General features: G+C 46.5%; 7 protein-coding genes across 7 annotated transcripts; 4 read left to right on the plus strand and 3 right to left on the minus strand.

The window, feature by feature from the left end:
* The first annotated feature begins 275 nt into the window (after positions 1–275).
* F4817DRAFT_347246 (glycoside hydrolase family 5 protein) lies at positions 276–2,226 on the plus strand. The gene is made up of 3 exons (XM_049304512.1): positions 276–817; positions 896–986; positions 1,043–2,226. Exons 1-3 carry the CDS (start codon positions 580–582, stop codon positions 2,130–2,132), a joined length of 1,419 nt encoding a protein of 472 aa, XP_049155973.1. The 5' UTR covers positions 276–579; the 3' UTR covers positions 2,133–2,226.
* Positions 2,227–2,236: 10 nt separating this feature from the next.
* F4817DRAFT_347248 (bladder cancer-related protein BC10-domain-containing protein) lies at positions 2,237–3,441 on the minus strand. Its single transcript, XM_049304513.1, has 2 exons — positions 3,090–3,441; positions 2,237–3,020 (listed from the first exon to the last, which is right to left on the minus strand). The coding sequence occupies exons 1-2, from the start codon at positions 3,104–3,106 to the stop codon at positions 2,591–2,593; spliced, it is 447 nt and encodes a 148-aa protein (XP_049155974.1). The 5' UTR covers positions 3,107–3,441; the 3' UTR covers positions 2,237–2,590.
* A 197-nt stretch (positions 3,442–3,638) lies between these two features.
* F4817DRAFT_347254 (uncharacterized protein) lies at positions 3,639–9,629 on the plus strand. Its single transcript, XM_049304514.1, has 4 exons — positions 3,639–3,955; positions 4,102–8,848; positions 8,903–9,171; positions 9,226–9,629. The coding sequence occupies exons 2-3, from the start codon at positions 4,220–4,222 to the stop codon at positions 9,083–9,085; spliced, it is 4,812 nt and encodes a 1,603-aa protein (XP_049155975.1). The 5' UTR covers positions 3,639–3,955; positions 4,102–4,219; the 3' UTR covers positions 9,086–9,171; positions 9,226–9,629.
* Positions 9,630–9,677: 48 nt separating this feature from the next.
* Positions 9,678–11,558, minus strand: F4817DRAFT_347257 (Zn-dependent exopeptidase). The gene is made up of 5 exons (XM_049304515.1): positions 11,115–11,558; positions 10,626–11,058; positions 10,340–10,567; positions 10,128–10,189; positions 9,678–10,075 (listed from the first exon to the last, which is right to left on the minus strand). The coding sequence occupies exons 1-5, from the start codon at positions 11,265–11,267 to the stop codon at positions 9,842–9,844; spliced, it is 1,110 nt and encodes a 369-aa protein (XP_049155976.1). The 5' UTR covers positions 11,268–11,558; the 3' UTR covers positions 9,678–9,841.
* Positions 11,559–13,493: 1,935 nt separating this feature from the next.
* Positions 13,494–14,883, plus strand: F4817DRAFT_347262 (uncharacterized protein). Its single transcript, XM_049304516.1, has 5 exons — positions 13,494–13,573; positions 13,631–13,659; positions 13,739–14,184; positions 14,292–14,347; positions 14,398–14,883. The coding sequence occupies exons 1-5, from the start codon at positions 13,544–13,546 to the stop codon at positions 14,647–14,649; spliced, it is 813 nt and encodes a 270-aa protein (XP_049155977.1). The 5' UTR covers positions 13,494–13,543; the 3' UTR covers positions 14,650–14,883.
* Positions 14,884–17,199: 2,316 nt separating this feature from the next.
* On the plus strand, positions 17,200–18,737 carry F4817DRAFT_318997 (uncharacterized protein; the record flags this gene model as incomplete). The annotated part of the gene is made up of 3 exons (XM_049301001.1): positions 17,200–17,356; positions 17,414–18,207; positions 18,282–18,737. The coding sequence occupies 3 exons, from the start codon at positions 17,200–17,202 to the stop codon at positions 18,735–18,737; spliced, it is 1,407 nt and encodes a 468-aa protein (XP_049155978.1).
* A 904-nt stretch (positions 18,738–19,641) lies between these two features.
* F4817DRAFT_347263 (uncharacterized protein) lies at positions 19,642–20,725 on the minus strand. Its single transcript, XM_049304517.1, has one exon. The coding sequence runs from the start codon at positions 20,462–20,464 to the stop codon at positions 19,793–19,795; it is 672 nt and encodes a 223-aa protein (XP_049155979.1). The 5' UTR covers positions 20,465–20,725; the 3' UTR covers positions 19,642–19,792.
* Positions 20,726–20,766: the final 41 nt, after the last annotated feature.

Genomic DNA, 20,766 nt, shown 5'->3' on the forward strand with positions numbered 1-20,766 from the left:
ACGGGATAAATTAAACGTAATTCTTTAGATCTCACGTCGTGGCTCCATATGACTCGACTCTTTGCTATCTAAAATTTCCGGCCCTAGCCCATGCCATGGGAATTTCGGACTAATAGAAAGCGACCCTCGCAGTCTGTTGGCTATCCACAGAGAGGTTGGGGTTAGTGCTCCCCACCGAGTTGGTGGAGTATCTCCCCATAGTCGTGGAGATATACCCCAGAGGCCCTCGTATCTCCTCATCACCAACGTCACCTGCAAGGTACCATTTCAGCATTATGTATGTCGGGATAGATATCACTATGTCCTAACATTTACCTAGCAATAGCAGAGATCACATTGCCTAATAAGGTATAACTTCCGTCGAAGATAGTCAGATGTATTATAATTCCGAGATCACAAAGAATATAGGATTTCCTTGGCCTGACCTAAAGTTGATGCACCAATAGGTGCTTGCTTTTTTGTGAAGACATGGACACACTTTAAAGGGAGCTAGTATCGCCTTTGAATGGTGCTTAGTCTCCTGCTGCGCTTCCGTAAATCTGTGATTGCGTCTATCGTGAACAAAGCTTGCGCATCAAGATGAAGCTTTCAGTAACCCTATGGTCACTCTCCGCGACCCTAGCCTATGCATCATGGGTTCCCACTTCAGCAGCGCTACCTGGAGACCACGAGCCACATTGGCAGAAGCGCATAAGTCGTCGTCAAGGAAACTCCTCTTCGCAATGGCCTTACGGTCCCCTTAGAACTAAAGGCAGAGATATCGTCAACAGTCGAGACGAGACGATCACTTGGGCCGGTGTCAATTGGCCAATGAGTGGTATGTAACATCGAGTCTAGAGATAAGAGCCTCGTCCTATAAACATGGTGGACTAATACTAGAATACTGGTACTGTAGGTGAGACAATGATACCAGAAGGATTAGAATGGAAATCCGCTGAGGCAATCCTGGATGACGTTGTTAGCGTTGGCTTCAATTTCCTCCGTATGTAAGTGATTTGAAAGATAGGATAGCTAAACCGGTTCACTACTGACTCTATGTAAGGGGTTATGCGATCCAGATGGTCGACGAAATATACGATCGAGGAGGCGAGGACGTGCCCCTAGAGGTTGCTATGATCATGGCTCTAGGTTACGAAAACGGTACAAAGGTCACCAACGACATTATTTCCAAGAATCCTACTTGGACCCGTGAGACAACTCGTTTTGAGATCTGGTCTGATATCGCTAGCATCGCCGCGTCCAAAGGTGTATATATCCACCCCGATGTCCACGTCGGCAAAGCGCAATGGTGTTGCAGCCATACCGACGGAAACGCCTGGTTTGACGACGTAAACTTTAACGCTTCCAACTGGCGGAGGGGACTCTCATATGTGGCAACATGGGCTAAGGACCACCCTAACGTCGTCTCTCTGTCACTACGAAACGAGCTGCGCGAATCCTGGAACCGCACTGACTTGTACTACAACTGGGAGACACTCGTGGGTAACATGAGCACGGGAGCCGACGCAATTCACGAGGCTAACTCGGATCTGCTCATCACGTGGTCAGGTATGCAATACGACGAGGACCTATCCGCCCTGACGACTAAGAAGAATATTCTTACGGCTCCCTGTTACAAGTGCACGGCGATTCGCGACGCATACCGCCGCGACCCTGTCTACTTCGACCTCGATAGCTACCCGTGGGCGGACAAGATCGTGTGGGAGCTGCACCTATATCCGATGAGCGAGGACGTAGACACGGGAACCTGCGAGGTGATAGAGGCGGGCCTGTACCGTAACGGCTTTAACGCGCTGGGTATCGACAAACCACCCGGATGCAGCATTACTGGAGACTGTCAGTCGACGCAGCGACTTACGCCCGTCATATTCTCCGAGTTCGGCAACGCCCAGGACGTCACGCTATACAACAGCACGGTGCAGAACTGTATCCGCGACTTCACCAAGAAACATAGCATCGGCTGGATGATGTGGAGTTTGGCAGGCAGCTATCGCGTCCGATCTGGTGTTCAGAACTTCGTTGATACCTGGGGCTTGACTAACGCAGAATGGTCTGCCTGGAAGGATCCGGATACGATCGAGAATTACTGGAAGCCATGGGTTGGGGATATGAATCTCACGAGAGCTAAATAAGATGGAAACTAGACACTCTGTAAGATATCTAGGCAAGGTGTATCGTAGGAAATACCATGTTAATAAGTCACCATTTTTAAACTTCAAAACGGACAACTCCTTGCTTTGAGAGTGTATTCTTTATATTAATACTTGCGTATACTTCTGTCAAGGATTCTCGCTTGGATCAATGCCTATTATTCTATGCCTACATTTATGGTATCCCCTCGGCTCTTCGAAATGCGTATTGCCCTCATCTAGATGCTGATGTGATGTGACCCTACGACTATTATGAGGTGAGTGCTCAAGAAACAAGGCCATATCCGCAGTCCAACTAACGCCAGTGCCATGCATTTATACATTCATATCTATACTCATTGTGTTTGTACAACCCCAGGGCTTGGGATGTTCAAGGCCGTAGCTGGTATCGTAGCTGATATCATATACCACATCACGCTCGAAGTATAGGTAATATGCGATTATAGCCGAATGTATAAGTCCATGCATTCGATCCTCCACTCCCGGCGTCCTAGAAGGCTTCGGAGCCATTCTATGCCGAGTCCTGTCCATTCTTCTTTCTTCTTGGCTAACTCGTCGGCTGCAGCACTCGCAAGTGCACTCGCTGTAGTATTCAGCATTTCAACAGCGGTAGCGTTAAAACTGTCAACCATAGGTTCAGATATCGTAGTTCCGTTGATCGGACATGATGATGTTGAGAGTCGCGGGGCGAACCAGTTGCTGCTGAAATCGAAGAAGCACCGATCTGACCAATAGCACGAGGTCACGAAGAGTATAAGGAGGAGGACGGAACAGTAAACGCAGGGTCGGTTTAAGAAGTACGTGCAGACGAAGAAAAGGAAGATGAAAGCAGGAGAGGCATTTGTTGGGATGAAGAGGAGAGGGAGCCAACTATAATGAGAAGGAATGTTAGCGAAGAGATGTACCGAATGATTCTAAGGGAGTTCTAAGACCTAATACCTTCGGAGACAGAACATTGCGCTGTGTCGGGAAGCGTTTGCTAGTGGGAGAGCTACGGGTGAGACGTTTGGCTGAGATGTCGTTTGATCGTTTGGTCGTTTGGTCGGCGCTGATAAATAATTAAGGATGTCGCGAATATTAATCTCACCACAAACAGTTCGACCAGATAATATATTGTGAATAACGAGAGTGGAGAGCAAAAATTGGCATCGAGGTTAACCTATCGCGAAATAGTGTAGTTTATAGATTTAAGTACCTAAGGAGGTAATTATCGCGATGCGCCCGCTGGCTTGGGTACGGTTTGAGACTGAAGGCTAAAATGCTAAAATGCTGACATCAATGCTCCGATTACGTAACACTTCCTACATAAAATATGTATTCCCCACAAGGATACATTGGGTAGGTACCTAACACACATTTAAGCAATTGCCCACCTAAGTACCTAGGTACATATCCTAGACGTACATGTACCTACCTGTACCTAAACCCTTAGTCCATGCTGTGCATGTACCTACCTAGGTAGGTAGGTACCTATTTGATTATTGGAGGTGCGCTGCATCGCCGCCCAACTCGATTCAACCCGTCACATATCGTTCAACGTTAATTCCTTCCATGTTGAACGAGATTTTAAATCAATCTCCTCTTCTCACCCACAAAAAAATTCCCTGGTTCTCGTCTCGCGTCTCTCGACGTACATTATCGAACTGATTCTTCTGTTTTTACGGTAGCTGGGTCAGTTCTTTCATCCAATAATTTGCCTCTGGTTTCTACCTTCTTATCGCACCTATCTCCGGATTGCCGATAGGAGCTTGAGCTGGGTTTTATTTTTTATTTTTTTATTTTTTGGCGAGGCTGGTAAGAGCTTGGTACGTATCGGATTGGAAGATCTCTAAACTTTTTCTTCTTCATCCTTTCGACGTTGAGCACCACCTAACGCCGTTACTGTTTTCTTCGTTTACAATCTCTCGCGCTTATCATTAGCGACGATTTTAATAATCCGCCCGCGTTTTAGGAATTGTCTTTCTCCATCGGAAGACAGATCTTAGTTAACAATACACACATACCTCACCTCATCAGTACTAAGGCATCGGTACTAAGGCAGCTCCACAACTTCACACCCCTCGCGCATCATGGCGGGTTATAACCCGCCGGGTAGCAGCGATGCAAACGGCTTGCACGCAATGCTTCTTCGTTTGCAAGCTCAACGCAATGCGCAGAAAAGTGATGATTCTTCTAATGCCGCTAATGAGCTCCTTTCACGATTTTCGTCATACAATCAAGGCATAGACTCTCAGGATTACTACAGTCATAGCCATTCTGCTACAGAATCTCCTCTAATAGGCCTGGACGAATTTCCTCCGCCTGCTCCGACACCCCCCACTAACTCGAGCAACTTTGGACATTCGCACCATCCTACTGGGCCAATGGGTCTGGGTCCAATTGGCACTATGCCCTCAAGCGCTCCTAGCAAAGCTGACCAGAGCTCACACCTCTTGAACCTCCTCAAGTTCAGCGGACAGAACGCTCAATCAGTATCGCAAACCTCGCCGCCTGGTCATCCACAGGCGCAAGCGTCCTCGTTCGACTTGCCCTCAAGCATGACTCAGTCGAACAACCCACCACCTATTCACGCCCCGGTGCCGATGCCTGCTGATCCCCAGGGTCTTCTGGCTACTCTTATGAAGGGAAACATGCAGAATGAGTCTTCGCGAGCAGAACCCCAGGCTCCCTCCCAGCCAACCTGGAACGCAGGTCCACCTTCGATGGATACTCAAGCGTACCTCCTCAACTTGCTACATCGACCGAAGCCTGCGCAGAATGACCAACCGCCATCTGTAAATGAATCGTCCCAACCCCCGACACTGACCCCCCAATCAGCCAACGGTTCTTCTGTCGACCACCTTAAGGAGTATACCCCTATCAAGCAGGGGCATTCCGATGCTGGCTCGCATGACGCAACGCCAATGCCTTTTAGATTCGGATCAAAGGAGCACGCCGAATCCCCTACAACCAAATTTGAATATCATTCCCCGGCATCCCAGTTCTCTCAGCTATCTCAACATGAGGGTAGTCGCAAGTCTTCCAGATTTGATTATAATTCGTTTGAGGGGGTCGGTGCCCTTTCTCACCAGAACACTGCATCCAAGTCTTCAACACCGAATGCGCCGATTCACGCCGGTCAGATGCCAACCGAGCTTCCCGCGCCGACTGCTCTCAAGGCCGCTAAAAAGACCCCTAGTGTTGCTTCTTCCTCTGGAGCTGTTCAGGACCATAAGCGACTTGGCAGTCAGCGAAGCCCAATCACGAGCCCCGAACGTATCAGGCGAAAGCTTGACACTTCTCCTCATTCTATCACCGAACGGGAGGCTATCTATCATGGCTTCTCACCTACTGGGGAGAAAAATACAGAGACTGTGTCAGAGGCAATTACCGGCCTTGCTGAACAAGTGGACAAGGAAGCCCAAGAAGCAATAGAGAGGGCTGAAACCGAAGAGGTACAAGCTAAGATCGCCGCCGAACTTCAACACATGATGAGGGCAAAAACTGATGCTGAATTTCAGGATCTGGCCGAGGCAGCAGCAAAGGACATCCAGAGAGAACTTAACAAGGAAGAGAATTCCCATGTGCTTGAGGATGCATACTCGCCAGGAGTTGCACAAGCGATTCGTGATATTGTCGAGGATGCTGCTCACGGCCCTGTTGCGGACAGCTGGGAAAGCGCCGAAGCTGACGAGATCGTCGTGATTGAAGAGACTCCGAATCCCGTAAAGGTCTACAACTTCCCCATGAAGCCATGGATTTCAATCACGATGCAGGAGACCGAAGAGTCTCGTCCTCAATTCCGCGACGAGGTCATTCTTGACATTGCACGTCTAAAGAAGGAATTTGACCAAATCGATCGAAACCTTGTCACTGCCACGGAATCGTACATGGTTTACGGCATGTCCAAGGCTGGTGGGCTTCGCGTAATACGACAGGATGACGGTAAGGACGCTAAACTGTTCACTGACACGAAAGACCGGATCTTCAATGTAGCTATGTCGTCTACTCTATCCGATCTCCACTCCACGCCAAAGGAGTCTATTATTGGCACTGGCATTAGTGGAACCGTATATTACATTCAAATCAAAAACGGCGAAAAGGACCATCTGGAGGATGCTCATCCGGAACAGTACGGGTTTATCCTCCCCCCGCTTGTCATATCTCAAGAGGGAGGTGGTGATAATGGAGGTGTTTTGAAGACTAGGGCAAGGACCTCGTCTACTCACCCAGAATTCTTCGCTGTCGGCCGTGGAAAGACGATCAACGTCATCTGGCCATCGTATATTATGGCAAACGGTATTTTCAAGTCTGGCCATGATCGCGTTGTTGATACCGAGAAGCTCTATAGAGAGTGCTCCCTCAGAATCAGCACGGGCAAGGCGGGCAAGGACTTCACCTTTAGCCAAGACGATACTACTATTGTATCCCTTGACAAGTCCGGTCGTGTCAAGTTCTGGGACGTGCGAGATTTAACAACAGCCGATGAGAATTCTGACCCTTGGTCTCCCATGCCTGCTCACGTTTCCCTCGAGGTCAAGGAGCCACTTATGACCCTGAATACCACCCCTGAAGGCGAGAAGGCATGGCCAACTTCTGTGTTACTGCTGGATAAGCAACGGCCTTACCAGAAGGGATGGGCACTGCGCTACATGATCGTGGGCATGAAACAGAATCATACGCTTCAGCTTTGGGATCTCGCCCTAGGCAAACCCGTGCAGGAATTCAATCTGCCTCATGCCAAAGAGTCGGATCCGGTATGTAGCGTTATGTATCACCCTCCCTCAGGCATGATCGTAGTCGGTCATCCGACGCGTAACTCGATCTATTTCCTTCACCTGTCAGCACCAAAATACACGATTAAGGGTCTGTCTCAAGTTGACTACATTCAAAAGTTGGTAGCAAAGGATCCGTCCATCCCAGAGCCCGACTCGACCGCGGTTATTAGTGGCATACGCGAGTATTCATTTGCCAACAAAGGTGTGCTTCGCAGCCTCGACATATTAACTAACCCTGCCACTTCTCCCGATAACGATGAGCAAAGTCTCTTTGAGCTATATGCGATGCATTCGAAGGGTGTCACTGGAATTGTTGTAAAGCAGAGTGAGCTGGGGTGGTCTAAGGATAATAAGGTTATCGACGGTCTCGATGCTGCCGAAGCCGGCCTGGTCAAGATTACAAAGCTGAAAGAGTTGCCCAGCGCTTTGGTCTCTGAACCTCAGCTAGCAGAAGAGCATAGTATCCCTCTTCGAATTCGGCCTAGAAAAGAGACGCCCCCACCACAATATTCAGCAGTTTCTTCTGCGCAAGATTTATCTCAAAAGAGTGGTGATAACCAGTCCCTCACTAGACAACCCGAGCAGAAAGAGAGCGTGGCTCCAGTAACGCCTGCTAGCCAACTAGAAAAGACCGAGAAGAAGGCTCGGAAGAAGCGAGACAAAGCTGCCGCCGTTGCTGAAAAGCTGGCTACAGAGAATGCACAATCCAACGGTAGCTCGCAGTCACGAACAGACTCGACTCCCTCCAAGCAATCAGAGAAGTCCACCGTGTCTTCACCCCAACCTCTCATATCGCAAGAAGCTATTCAGTCGACCGTCAAACAGATAGTATCTGGCCTTGGCGACAAGCTGACTGGAGTTATCAATAACGAGTTCAAAGACCATCGAGAAAGTGTTGACAACGAATTCCGTGCTCGCGACGACAAGTTTACCAAGAACCAACACCTCTTACTTGAGAAAGTGTCCAATGTGCTGAATGCAAATGTTCAGGCTGTGCTTACTAAAACCATCAGTGATCAGTTTGAGAGTGATGTGGTGCCTGTTCTAAGCACTCTGATCACGAAGACAATTTCGGAACAGATTGATGGTAAGATGATCGGTCGAGTTTCGCATTCGATTCAAAATCAGATGCAAAAGCTTCTCCCGAATGCTGTTAATCAGTCCCTCCAAAAGCCCGAGTTATCCAAGTCTATTTCCGACAAGGTCGCCAGCAGTGTAGCGCTTGATCTAGAGAACTTCCGCCAGTCATTCGTGGCTACACTCACTCCTCTCATCAACGATACAGCAGTCACGGCTTCTCGTTCGATCGTGCAAGAAATACAAGATCGGACTGCCGAGCAGATCGCAGAGCTCGAACAGCGACACATTGCCGACAGTAATAAGATTGACCAGCTCACAGCGCTAGTAACTGGTCTTTCCGACACGGTCACCGCTATGGCCGCTACACAGGCGCAGTTTCAGGATAGCCTTCTAAAAATGCAGCAGCAGAACCCCCGTGAGCATAGTTCTAACACGCAGCACCAGCCACCCCAGGCTCACTACGCCCAGCCTCTGCAGTCACAGTCATTTTTGCATGGAAGTCCGACGGCGAACACTTCTCTTCCGATGATACCATTCGCATCGAACAACTCTAGCGTCAGAGAGCCGTCGAATGCTAGGGACCCCGAGCTTCAACACATGATTGCCAACGTCGCAGCCCTCATGGAAAGGGGTGAATACGAGACTGGGTTGGTCCGATGGATTCAACAAGGCCGCCACCCAGAAGTCTTCAATGAATACCTTGTCAAACTGGATCCTCAGTTCCTCCGAGAGTTGCCAGCTCTAGTTTCACTCTCCGTGGCATCCGTTATTGCCGAACAACTCGACGGCCCCCTCCTCCGGGAGAAAATCAACTGGGTAGAAGCAGTCATTCGTATACTACATGCATCACTCCCACACATAGTTAGTGACCAACCTCATTCCAAACATAACAACTCTAAACAGAATTCCATACAGGACCCTCAGGTTCGCGATGTGGTCCCGAACCTCATGCGCTCTTATCTCGACCGATTCGACAAGCTGTACATTCAGATCAGCAGCCGATCTCCATCAGATCCCATTCTAGGGCGACTCTCTACGATGACTACTATGGCAAGACAAGTCAGAGACGCTATCGCCCTCCACCGCCTTGGTTATTAGACCAGGGAAGCCAAATCTTCTATTACAATCCCGTGGGGATTGCATATTCATGAGGGATGGCAAATGCCTTAATTAACTTGGAATTGGTCCGTCTATGCCGTTTGTACGAGGATTATGGGCCTTTTGCTAATTATTTCTAGGTAGTTCGGCGGTTTCCATTCTCATCCCCATGGTAATTCGAGTGCGTTCTCATCGTTGAGTTACTATCGGGTCACCACTTAGGTTTTTTTTTATTCTCAAGTGCGGATCATTGGGCGTTCCGAGTCTTGGAGGGGAGAGCCCTTCGTACGAAAGATGCTTCACTTGAGTATCATGATTGATGAACGACATCAACTAGTCAGACATATAACACATAATGTTGCAGCTATGGCTTCTAGTTCTCATTGCACATAGCTCTCACTCGCAAATATCACCACGGTCAGCGGATGATCGTTACGACAGGTTTTCGGTCTTTTCATGCGGAATGATACCCATCCGGTGGATGGCTTTACGCCTACTGTACTGAATAGCATAGTTTTTTATGATAAGTTTCGTAGCATTCAGATCACAAGCCCCTTGACTACATATGTGAACCATTCGTAAAGCGTAAAGATTTTCAAGGTATCTCCAGTAAGTGATACTAAATATAGTCAGAGTTCTACAGTCAACACATGCTCGCTATCCACAGCAAAGGCATCTATTAATTATATATACATCGTAAGTCAGGCAACAAATGCAAATAATCCACACAATAGCCGATAACCTAAAGAGTTCGAATTACAGAGGAGATAAAGCAAGCTCGTACGCGTAACCAAGGACAAGCTTGGCATGTTCAAGCATGTGGTCGAAGTTGATGGTGTCGAGGGTATCGTTCGCACTGTGGATGTTATTGTTGGAAATCTGCCTGTCGGATTCGATGACAAAAGCAGCTGGGTAACCGGCAGCAGTAGCGGATCCGTGGTCCGAGCAGGCGTAGCCACAGTGTGTGTCGACGTAGCCGATGTCAGTATACTATTTACTACTGTTAGTTACGGGATAGTTGTGATAGGATGGGCGACCTTGCCTCGCTGACTAGGCGGATGAAAGCCGTGAGGTCCTGGTCGACATAGTCGGTTATAACACCCACTGCAGAATCATAGGTCAGTATATAGTTGACTTTTGGCAGTAGAGCTCATCTATTCCACCCATTAACTACCCCTAAGCAAACTCGGACTGTTTGTTGGACTTTTATGTCGAGAAAGGAGGGTTGCGGAATAATTATAAAATAGTACTTACTAGGATTGTCGCCCCATGCCGTCATGTCCTGCTGGAGCATCGCCTTGACAACAACTCCATCAGCAGCGTACGAGTCGAATATTTCGCCGCTGCCAAGCAGGCCAAGCTCCTCACCGGAGTACCAGTGGAATTCGATCGTGTTGTTCGCCTCCCCAGCTGCAATTGTGGGATCGCTTAAGAGAGCTTTCATAGCTTCCAGGTTTGTCACGCAGCCTGATCCGTCGTCGTCTAGTTCACGCCTTGTCAGTTTCGTAAGGTTCACTAAGTGTAATAAAGAGGTACTTACCAGCACCAGGTGATCGAGCGTCCCAACCATCCTGGTTAACAGAATCAATATGCGCACCAACTACAATCTTGTTGGTGGACCTGCCGGGAATCGTAGCTATGATGCTGTTCTGTGCCCATTTATGCTCGAATGGTTTTACCGTCGCGCCTTTGGCTTCACTCCCCGTTATGATCCCCTGAACCTCCGAGAGAAGCCAGTCGGAAGCATCCTTAGCCCAAGTGGTATTGTAGAATCGAGAGTGGAACTCGGAGAGAGTCGTCAACTTGTCTTGCATATTATCCCTGCTAAGCTTAGAAATGAGACCGTGAACAGTGTCGGTCTGGTTTAGTGAGTAGGGGTATATTACTGCTGCGGTTTTGGCAGAGTTTTCGGTTGACGCTGATTGTACAAAATTCTTTCGGTTGGTGATATCGATGAACGACTTCCCTTCCTTCTGAGAAACGATCAGTAATCTAAGTCTAAATTTCGGTTAATGTAAGTGTTACTCACAAACTTGAGGGCTAGCTTCTCAGCTTCAGTCACCTGCTGTGTCACACCAGGTCCCAACTCGATCGTGAATAGCGGCTCATTGTTGATTTCCTGGCTAGTAGTGAGAGCAGCTGATGCGGCGGCTAGAGCCACAACGAACATAGAGCGGACCATGTTTGAATCGACTTTTTGCTCAAACTAATGCTGATACGCAGCGAAAAGATGAAGTACTCGAAGAATCCAAACCAAGCTCGTAGACTGCGAATATCTGACTAGAGAAGTGGCCTTGCTGTCAAAACCCCGACGGCTAACTCACACCTTCTTATATAGTGACCGCGAATACGAAGTCTGCAGCTGGTTAATGTTGGAAGCTCATAACTTCCTTGTATCTTACAAATCCTAATTAGTCGTTCGATAATTTACACTGTCCTAGGAAGCAACTTCAGACTAGGCAATAGGTTAGGAAATAAGTGTTGGCATTATCACGATTCACGGATACCCGTGCTCTATTATATTATGGTATGCGTGCTCGGTGATCCGCTACGGGCGGATCATCACATCCCGGAGTCGTATCGCGAACTACCGGCAACGACCCCTAGATAGGAAGGTTAAGACATTGCCAAGACAAGATTGATTAACTTCTACCGGATCTCGGGAGTTAAGATCGACGGCCCTTTCTAGAAATCCGGTGATGCGCCTTAGGGGTACAGACTTGGCGCTGCAAGATGCTAGGAAAATCGTCAACCAACAATTTGAACTGCCTAGGTTACCTAGGTAGTTAAGTATTAGCACTTCAGCTTATACGAACCCATGTATTAAACTTATTCCGCCAGGTAACACTGTAACAGTGAATTTTAAGAAGCCTTATAGCCACATCCAATCCTCGTGAAGTATGTCGGCACAGCCTCTATCCAGTGCGATTCCTTCTCGTCGATCACTTTGCTCCAGAGTTGCTTGTTAAGGCCACAAGTGACCATTAAATTCTCCGCGTAAGTTAAAGATGAATTGTAGACTGGTCAAGTATTGAAAAGTGCATTATTGATCTCAATTCTGATAGCCTTACAAGCCCTACTCATATAGCATAAGTTACGGCTTCAATCGTGCCTTAATCGTACCTTAATCAGTTTCTACTTCTAGGTGTTAAGTAACGTAGATCACCTTCCAACATAAATAAATGATATATTTCGTAAGCCTAATAGAAATCAGAGCCTATTTATGTACCTATACCTAATGTGGGTGTGATAATTACCACTTAGTACCTATACCTTTTTGATCATATGTTGACTCACATTATTGCATTAACAGGTCTTGGATTGTGATACATCAGAAATCAGATATGTCAAGCGCGGACTCGGACAAAGAGAAGAAGCAGGCTGCGTGAGGGGCTGCCACTTCCACGTTCCACGTTACACAATATCTGCAATAACAGACAAGCAATTGAAATTGCATTGGTTCGGAACGGAAACATGCATTCTCAAATGTCACTTCCGGAGGAAAGAGAAAATGACAAGGTTGGGCCTTAATGCAAATGCATTTTTCTTCCACTTTTAAATTCAAATAACAGGTACCTTACCTAAGGTTACATCATTAGCGTCAGGATATGAGGCCTAAGTACCGTACTTTTACAGTAAGTAAAGATTAAACCATAAATTTACCGTTTAAAGCTTTAATATTATTCGAATATATAAACGTTTTATTATAACTTTTATTATATATATAATTGGTATATTTTTAATTAATTATTTAAATGGTTTATATTTTTACAAATGGTTTTTTTAAATTAACGGTTTTAATACGGTTTAAAAAAATGTAATATTTAAATAAAAAAATTATAATTATTATTTTATATATTTAAATAATTATAAATTATACGCGTTTATATATAATAATGTATTTAAATAATAACTTTATAGCCGTAACCGTAATTATAACCGTAATATATTTAAATATAAAATAATGTTTATTTTAATTATTTACGGTTTTTTAATTTAAAGTAAATAAATACGTACAATAATATTTACTTATTTACCTATTTAAATATATAATATATAATTTTTTTTTACTTATTAAATATATTTTTTTAAACCGTATTAAAACCGTAAAAAAACCGTTGGTTAAAAAAAAAACCGTTGGTTAAAAAAAACCATTTATAATAAAAAAACCGTTAATTTAAAAAAACGTTTAACCTTAAAAATACCGTTATAAAATAATACCGTTAATAGATTTAGCTACTGTTTTTCTTTCGTATTAAGATGCGCAACTATTCAGACAATTATACCGTGAATATACGGTATTAATACGGTCTTAAGGTCTTATATACTGACGCTAATGATGTACCTATTCAAATAAACTTCTCCCTCGGTTTCGTCCTCATCTAAAGCTAAAGTCAATTAACTTCCCCATTCAACTCCTCATTCAACTCCTCATTCAACTCCTCATTCAACTCCAACATGGTCAATTTGGCAATTGCCTTCCCTCTTGTTAGCAGCTTCACCCTCCCCTATCATCAATTTCGAGCTAACGTATATTTAAAACAGGTGCTCCTCGCATTGGCGGCGGTTGCAATGTAAGTCATTCGCCTTTCTTTTTTTCTGGCTTATTTGAGGTAGGTACTCACCCCAATTGCTACCACTAACACATCGCAGCTATGTACAGGTTACCTCGAGCAACCTGTCTTTACCCATATCGACCGGCACTACCGTCCTCACAATTATTTTACCCTTTATAGCAGCCGCAAACATCTTCTATACGCCGCTACTTGGCCAACTGTTTCGGCAGAGGGTTACATCATCGCCCACGCTGTTACGGTTCTTGCCTGTAGTGCCTCCGGTTTTGCAGGCCATACTGACAGTGGTTCTGGCCACCCTCGCAGCCGAGGGTTTCTCGTCGGGCCAGGTGATCGACTGTGGTCTAGAGGGGAATTGGCAACGTCTATGGAGTGCACGTGATGACAGGGCTATTCAACGTATACAGGATACTTTCAATTGCTGTGGTCTCCGCTCTGTAGTGGATCGTGACTCTCCCCGCGGCCGTTGTGAGGAGCTACACGATGATAGAAGCAACTCCTGCCTCGTCCCCTGGCGCGCTACGAGTAAGTGATGTCGACGATTTATTGAGCTAATTGGAAAACTATTTCTCTTGAGATACGCCTAAATCTCTTAGACTCCTTGCTTGAATAATTACTAACCAATGTTACAGTGCAGCGCAGTGCCGGGCTCGAGTTCGGCGTGGCGGTAGCCATCGGCATTGTCCAGGTAATCACCATTAGCCATTATTTCCCCCCCTTTACTAATTCTAGGTGTAGCTAATCCATCTCGTGCTCTTTGGACTACGTAACTCGGGAAGTAACAGCAGAGCTCGCTATATACGCTTTACTGGCCCTGATAGTCACGAAGGCTTGTTGGAGAATGGGACGGCAGATGAAGAGGATGGAGGTCAGGTTGAGGGTAACGGCGAGAATGGTGGCAACCGTTCTAACTATGGCACCGCCGGAGACGAGCCTAACCATAGGCTCGAGCCATCTGGCCTTGGCGAAGAACGAAACAACTGGAGATGATTGTCCTTGTTGACCATCTTAGTCAGAGGATGATTAGTTCTAGTGTAGACCTGGTCGGAGGACTGAGAACACTAATGTCAACTGGACAAGTTCGTAAAATGAGGGAACAACTAATATTTATGGATGTAATGCTTAAAAGGCCTAGTTCTACATCGCTATACCTTTGAGAGAGTAGTAGATTATGATATGAAGGGTAGGTGATAGATTGGTACAATTACAAGAGACTTATTTTTATCCATGGTTACCTACTTATGACGTATTCAGAACCCTCGGAGGCGGGTATGCCACCGGTACGGTCCTAGGTAGGACGTCAGGGGTTTGACCCTCCAGTTGCAGTGCGGCCCCATCCCGTGTACGGCGGCGCCCATAGAAACACATACCAAATTAGGATGTCCGTTATCTTCTAATTCGTCAGGACTGGCTCGATTCTACATAGTACGAGTATCGCCCCAGCCGAGTTGTATCTTCGTATCTTCCAGGATGGGCAGGTGATGGACGATCTAAACCCCGTTACCCGTATCTCGTTAGCTGAATATGATCACCTCATTCCCTATATGGCTTCATAGGTCTATCACAGACTTTGAAATTATCTACACACATTCGGTAGCTAGGTAGGCTAACTACGTTTCTAGATAGATGCGTATCGGAAGACATCGTAGAAGGTTACTAATAATATAATATATAGGGCCAAAGCCTTTTAGATTAAATCCTATCTAAACCCTAAATACCGGACAGGAATTCAAAAGAAATGTTTACGTATGTAGACAAGATATACGGGTTAGTGGAATTGTGGTATGTCTAGCATCATCCTAGGCAAAGTTTAGCCCCTTTTCTAGCACTGATGAACCTAAGTTTTTTAACCACACTTTACAGTTTGAATCTATATGACACCTGTCAGATACTTCGATCGTCTGGTAAAAACTGGCAGGTTTAGTCTGTGGGTAGTCTTTTTAGGGACGTGCATAATTCGATGATATCACAAGTCATAACGTAGGTATATACCTACCTAGGTATAGAAGCCTAAATCACTTCTATGCACTGATTATTATGATGGCATGTAAAGCCTTTCATTCGCACTGATGTTCCTCGGGCAACCCGGTCGGAATAATCAATATTTACTGTCCCCCTCAGGCTAAGTACGAAGGTCATAGAGTAGATATTTAGCTCATTTCTGGAGCAGCAAATGGAAGATTTCCATAGTGTGGTTAGTGGGAATCATGAAGCTATTAAGTAGTACTATAAGCCTAGTTTCAATCTCTACTATATAATGCAATAGGACGTGTGTTAGCTATACTGTCAATTAACGTACTAAGCTACCTACCGTGAGGAGTAATCTTCAAATTTACCCCTTTTTCACGGGACGCTAGGGGCAGATGAAAGTGTGTATTGTTACTAGGAAAATAAACAGGATGTTAGGGTTATAACTTAGTGAGGTTGAATTAAATTGACCATTAGGTAGTCAGTCCTAAGGCTGCCTATCCTAAAGATTTATCAAATCTTTTAGTATCGCACCCACTTGATCGTTGGGTGGGTGACGAGCCTGAACTTCTATCTGTATTCGGATAAGGTAATAAATACGATCCTTTTAAACTCTACCTCTTTATTATGGCTTTATACTTGCATTTGTACTGGTGAGAATTGTTGACCTAGGGGAAGAGCAACTTGAAGAGTACCTATTTTACCTCATGAAGTACGTAATAGCCACATTGAATTTGAAAGAGTTATTATAGGAGGTACTTGCAGGATGGAATGATATATGTAAGTTTCATTCCTGAGCTTAATAGTTGGAAGGAACGTTGAGAGTCTCATCAGGTAGGTAGGGTTGGTATTACAGTCCTATATGTAGATATATGTAGGGTAGGTACATATGATCATATGGGATCACCTCCCAATGATGTACTAATCAAACAGAACTTAAACTTATGACTCCTTATATGTAGGTACCTATTGTAGATGGTAAAAAGAATCTTCAACACCTACACAAACTAAACCCTAAGAAACTACATTTTACTTACCAACATACCGCATTCTGTTTCCGGGTCAACACGCACCTCTTGAAGGTCGACGCTGGACAATTATCCTATCTGCCACCTGATCCTACTCTTTAACTTCCCAACAAAAATTAATCATATCACTATTAAACCAGTCAAGGGACGGTACTATTTTCCTGGGCCTACTGACCTAAATTCACCTACATTAGAATACATATACCCCCTAAAGCTATGAAGCTATTCAAACCATCATTGAAGCCCTAAAGGCAAAATACTGCTCGTCTAAGAGCACAAACCCAACATATAGTTCAACGAAAAAAGGACTACCTACCCACGTCCTCAAGTAAACAAGACAACAACAAAACAACTTACAACCTAACCCAACCGTATTGACAACTCCCTTACCAGTTTTTCATCGGCGGTTTAGTTATTATTTATTTTCGCCGGTATTCTCCAGCAACATAGGCTTCCTCTTGCTATTACTATTCGTATACCTAATATACCTAAATCAAGAGCATCAACAATCCCTAAAGAGCGAAAAATTACTACCTCAGCCAAAATGGGTTCTCGTAACACGTCAGGCTACTCTGAAATCACCAACGAACTCCCTTTATCTCCCACGGTTACTGAGAACAGGAATCAACATTGGACTGAACATCTAGCTCCGCAACGAGAACATTCGACCCTGACACTCTCGCAGATAGAGGGCATGGCTGGTAAGTACCATGATTATTTACCCAGTCATCACGTTTAGAAGACTAACAATTCTTGAGGCTCACCCATGAACTTTGCGCCGGGACAATTGCCAGGCCCGAGTCAGCCACCTCCAATGCCAGCTCAACAGCAGGGACTAAACCCCAAGGGACACGGAGCCGTCGATCAGCCGCTCGCCCAAGCCCCATCCTCATGGCGACAAGATCCCATATTCTATTTTTCTGGACTTTCGGGGTCGGGTGCTGATAATGCTAATAATAATATCCATGCCGGCGCACCTGCTGATGACTGGTCTCCTCAAGAAAGCTCAGATGATACCCAGCCTCTTGTGCCGGGCATGCGACAGGGTGTTGAGAATGTATTTCTCGGTAATCCCGTCTTATACTCCGATCTGGCCCTGGATTTATACCAGATCGACCAACCAGGCGAGCCCATCGCAGAACCCAGGCCGCAAATAGAGCAACATGCAGTCCAGGCTACTCCAGTTGTACCAGCTCCACTCATATCCGCCGAGTCAGAAGCGGATCAGCTGCACAATGAAGTCCGGTCGATACCTAAGCAACCGTCGGGGAGATCGGCCGGGACAGGGCCAAAGCGCAAGGCCAGCGTGGTCCCGGAATTAAACTTGGGCCCGATCGACGGCGGTCTCGGGCCACGCCAAAAGAAGCAGCGTACCGTCCGAAATAACTCGTGTAGTGCTTGTAGAAAGGCGAAAGTCAAGTGCGAATTACGAGAGGGCTCTCCAAAATGTACGCGATGCGGATTGAGAGGCACGGACTGCATCATCACCGGCGTCGACAATCGGACCAATGGGTCTAAACATAAGGAACTCCTCGGGGTCATTGAGATATATGTGAGTAAAAGCAACGTTTCCCATCAACCCCTTTAGCCCGTCTTAGAAGTGGTTACTGATAGATTTCGTCATAGCATGGCCTCGTACTCGAGTTCGCCGAGCTCTTGTGCCTACTAAGTCCCGATAAGACTAAAGAACCTGAGGGCAAGGAGGCACGTGAACTTTACGAAAGAGGGCTCAGTCCCACCGACATCCTCAGCCATCTACGAAGAACTCCCAAACGGAGCCTGATTCTGGAAGTGAAGGAACTCGGGCAATACAACCGAGGGTACGAAAAGCTGGAGGATATAAGGGTTGCTATTATCAAGGTGAAGGAGTCTGGGTTGAGAGTCCTCTGCTCTCTGCATAACGCCTGCGACGAGGCTCGGTGCGGAGCTATGGACGAGCTCGGCATCAAGTTAGCCTTAGAGGAAGCCCGGTCAGGGGCGTTCCACCTCCCGAGTCGCCATACGCCCAAGGAGGAATTTCTGAAGGGTTTGTATAAGGATGGATTCAAGCCTGCCCCGGCAACCCTCCAACTCTTTCTATGACTGTCTTTCTGCGATGTTATCCATAAGACATAATTGTAACGTTAGTGTCGCACCTAATACGCCACATTTCTCAGTCACGAGGTGGAGCAAGAATCAAGGAAACAACTTGGTTGTTCCGTGAGGAACTCTAAGATAACTACGAGAGCCTACAGCTATACATACTGGCAGTGTCCTTTGTTCTAGATGTACCATCTAGAATTCCAACATGATACATCCGACGGCCGCACACTTACGAAGGTGTAAATAATGTCTCTAGGTACCTAAGGTACATATAATCTAAGACACCTCAGTTTACCTCGCTAATATTAACTACCTCCAGGCCCTCCGTCGTTGGCACTACCAAAGGCAACCAGGTAGTCTCGTCGACGCCACCAGTCGCCTTTTTATTAACATTTAGCGATATTTTTTGAGCCGAGGATTTGTTTTCTCCCGTTCTCCCGCAATGGCACATGGCCAATAAGATACCCGCAGTGGCGAATATATCGGGCATTCGGCGTTCAAATTTGGTATAGGAGACCTACATATATGAAGGTGTAGGTTTGGATTTGTTTGGGTCGAATTGGAATAGGGGTTTGGGACATATCGGGTTAGGAATATTGGAGGGTAGCGGCAAAGTATTTCAACCATTCCGCCCTTCCTGTAGTGGGTTGATGAGCAATTCTATCCTACGAAGGGATGGGGGGATTGGACTACGTTTTGAGCAAGTAGACACGGAATATAACGTGACTGTCCTCCCACTTTGATAAGTCATCGTTTGATTGTGATAAAACTTGGAGTCTGTTGTAGCCCCTATATGAAGGCCGACCTCGACATCGTGAACACCTAGGCCCCCTACTGTACACATTATTTTGCCATTATCGTAGGAAGGGTTTACGATCAATGCTAATCACCTAACCCATTATTACTTTCATGATGTTGATGTTATTAGTTGGGATGATAAATACATTGCTGCCCACTTAGCTAATATTAATTAGTACCTTAGGTATATAACACTATCTGTCTGTCTATTCCTCTGTATAGCCATTGCATCCACAATGAAGCACTCCTAACAACCCTCAATGCTTCCCGCTCTCCTTCTTCTTCCGCTCCGCCTCCACGAGCCCGTCGAAACGAACCATGGCCGGATACCCCTCCATCAGAACGTCCCCGATCCACAAGAGCCACAACGTACTAAATGTCTCGACGCCGTGCTTTTCTAGCCGCGACCGCGTCATCCACCACGCTTCGAACAAGTGCAGCACCACGGTCGGCACGAGGATCGCGCGCACGACCCAGAAGTATCGCGTTACGCCCCCGAAGGGAAAGTACTCGTCCAAGAGCGTCCAGGCGGCAGTGCCCGGCTGTACTAGCGGTAACGTAGCTACGCAGACTATGTACAGAGCGACACCTAGGAATGTCGCGGCGCCTATACCCTGGGGCCGCGTAATGGTAGTAATCCGGATGTCGCTGAGGCCGAGCTTCTGCAACGCTTCCATGGCCATGTCGACGAGGCGCACGCGCGCGTCAGCGGCAGAGGCTAGGGGCGGTTTGATGGCGACGGAGTGGGTGGTGCCGGATGCGGTGCGGATCGTCATGGAGTCCGTAGTCATGTCCGTTAGTTGCGCGCCGCGAGAAGCAGAAGCGGATAATCCGTTGAAGGCGCGTAGGTAGTGCTCCAACTCCCGGTAGTGGTCGGCGTTCATGTGGGAGATGATGCGGGTTTTGTGGGCTTCGTCGAGGGGAGCCATGGTTGCGGACCGGACTTGACTTGACTTATTGACTCCTTTTTTGCTGAATAGGTACCTAGGTAGGTAGGTAGGTAGGCCGAAAGACGTCAAAATAACTGACGTACCTCTACTAACAATTATCCTGCTAGGTGAGCCACCTTTTTTGACGTCCTGCTAGTAAGTACCTAACCTAATGAATATAGGGAATATTAGGGATGAAGTAGAAGAGGCGGGATTGAATTAAGTTGATGCATGTAAGAGCGATCGTCGGAGCGTTCGGTGGTCTCTGTGGAGAATTTCTCTAGTTCCTCTACCCTGCATGG

This window comes from Daldinia loculata (assembly GCF_022478755.1).
Source record: "Daldinia loculata strain CBS 113971 unplaced genomic scaffold F4817scaffold_53, whole genome shotgun sequence".
In the NCBI taxonomy this organism is placed as follows: domain Eukaryota; kingdom Fungi; phylum Ascomycota; class Sordariomycetes; order Xylariales; family Hypoxylaceae; genus Daldinia; species Daldinia loculata.

What these genes read in the sequence shown, in the direction of transcription:
- F4817DRAFT_347246 (XM_049304512.1), top strand. Translation starts at nt 580, where the DNA reads ATGAAGCTTTCAGTAACCCTATGGTCACTCTCCGCGACCCTAGCCTAT. An exon ending in TGTCAATTGGCCAATGAGTG is followed by an intron (nt 818 to 895) that starts GTATGTAACATC and finishes CTGGTACTGTAG; the next exon opens with GTGAGACAATGATACCAGAA. An exon ending in GGCTTCAATTTCCTCCGTAT is followed by an intron (nt 987 to 1,042) that starts GTAAGTGATTTG and finishes ACTCTATGTAAG; the next exon opens with GGGTTATGCGATCCAGATGG.
- F4817DRAFT_347262 (XM_049304516.1), top strand. Translation starts at nt 13,544, where the DNA reads ATGGTCAATTTGGCAATTGCCTTCCCTCTT. An exon ending in GCATTGGCGGCGGTTGCAAT is followed by an intron (nt 13,660 to 13,738) that starts GTAAGTCATTCG and finishes AACACATCGCAG; the next exon opens with CTATGTACAGGTTACCTCGA. An exon ending in TAGCCATCGGCATTGTCCAG is followed by an intron (nt 14,348 to 14,397) that starts GTAATCACCATT and finishes TTCTAGGTGTAG; the next exon opens with CTAATCCATCTCGTGCTCTT.
- F4817DRAFT_347263 (XM_049304517.1), bottom strand. Translation starts at nt 20,464, where the DNA reads ATGGCTCCCCTCGACGAAGCCCACAAAACCCGCATCATCTCCCACATG.
- F4817DRAFT_347254 (XM_049304514.1), top strand. Translation starts at nt 4,220, where the DNA reads ATGGCGGGTTATAACCCGCCGGGTAGCAGCGATGCAAACGGCTTGCAC. An exon ending in ATGCATCACTCCCACACATA is followed by an intron (nt 8,849 to 8,902) that starts GTTAGTGACCAA and finishes AATTCCATACAG; the next exon opens with GACCCTCAGGTTCGCGATGT.
- F4817DRAFT_347257 (XM_049304515.1), bottom strand. Translation starts at nt 11,267, where the DNA reads ATGGTCCGCTCTATGTTCGTTGTGGCTCTAGCCGCCGCATCAGCTGCT. An exon ending in AGAAGCTAGCCCTCAAGTTT is followed by an intron (nt 11,059 to 11,114) that starts GTGAGTAACACT and finishes ATCGTTTCTCAG; the next exon opens with AAGGAAGGGAAGTCGTTCAT. An exon ending in TCATCCGCCTAGTCAGCGAG is followed by an intron (nt 10,076 to 10,127) that starts GCAAGGTCGCCC and finishes AGTAGTAAATAG; the next exon opens with TATACTGACATCGGCTACGT.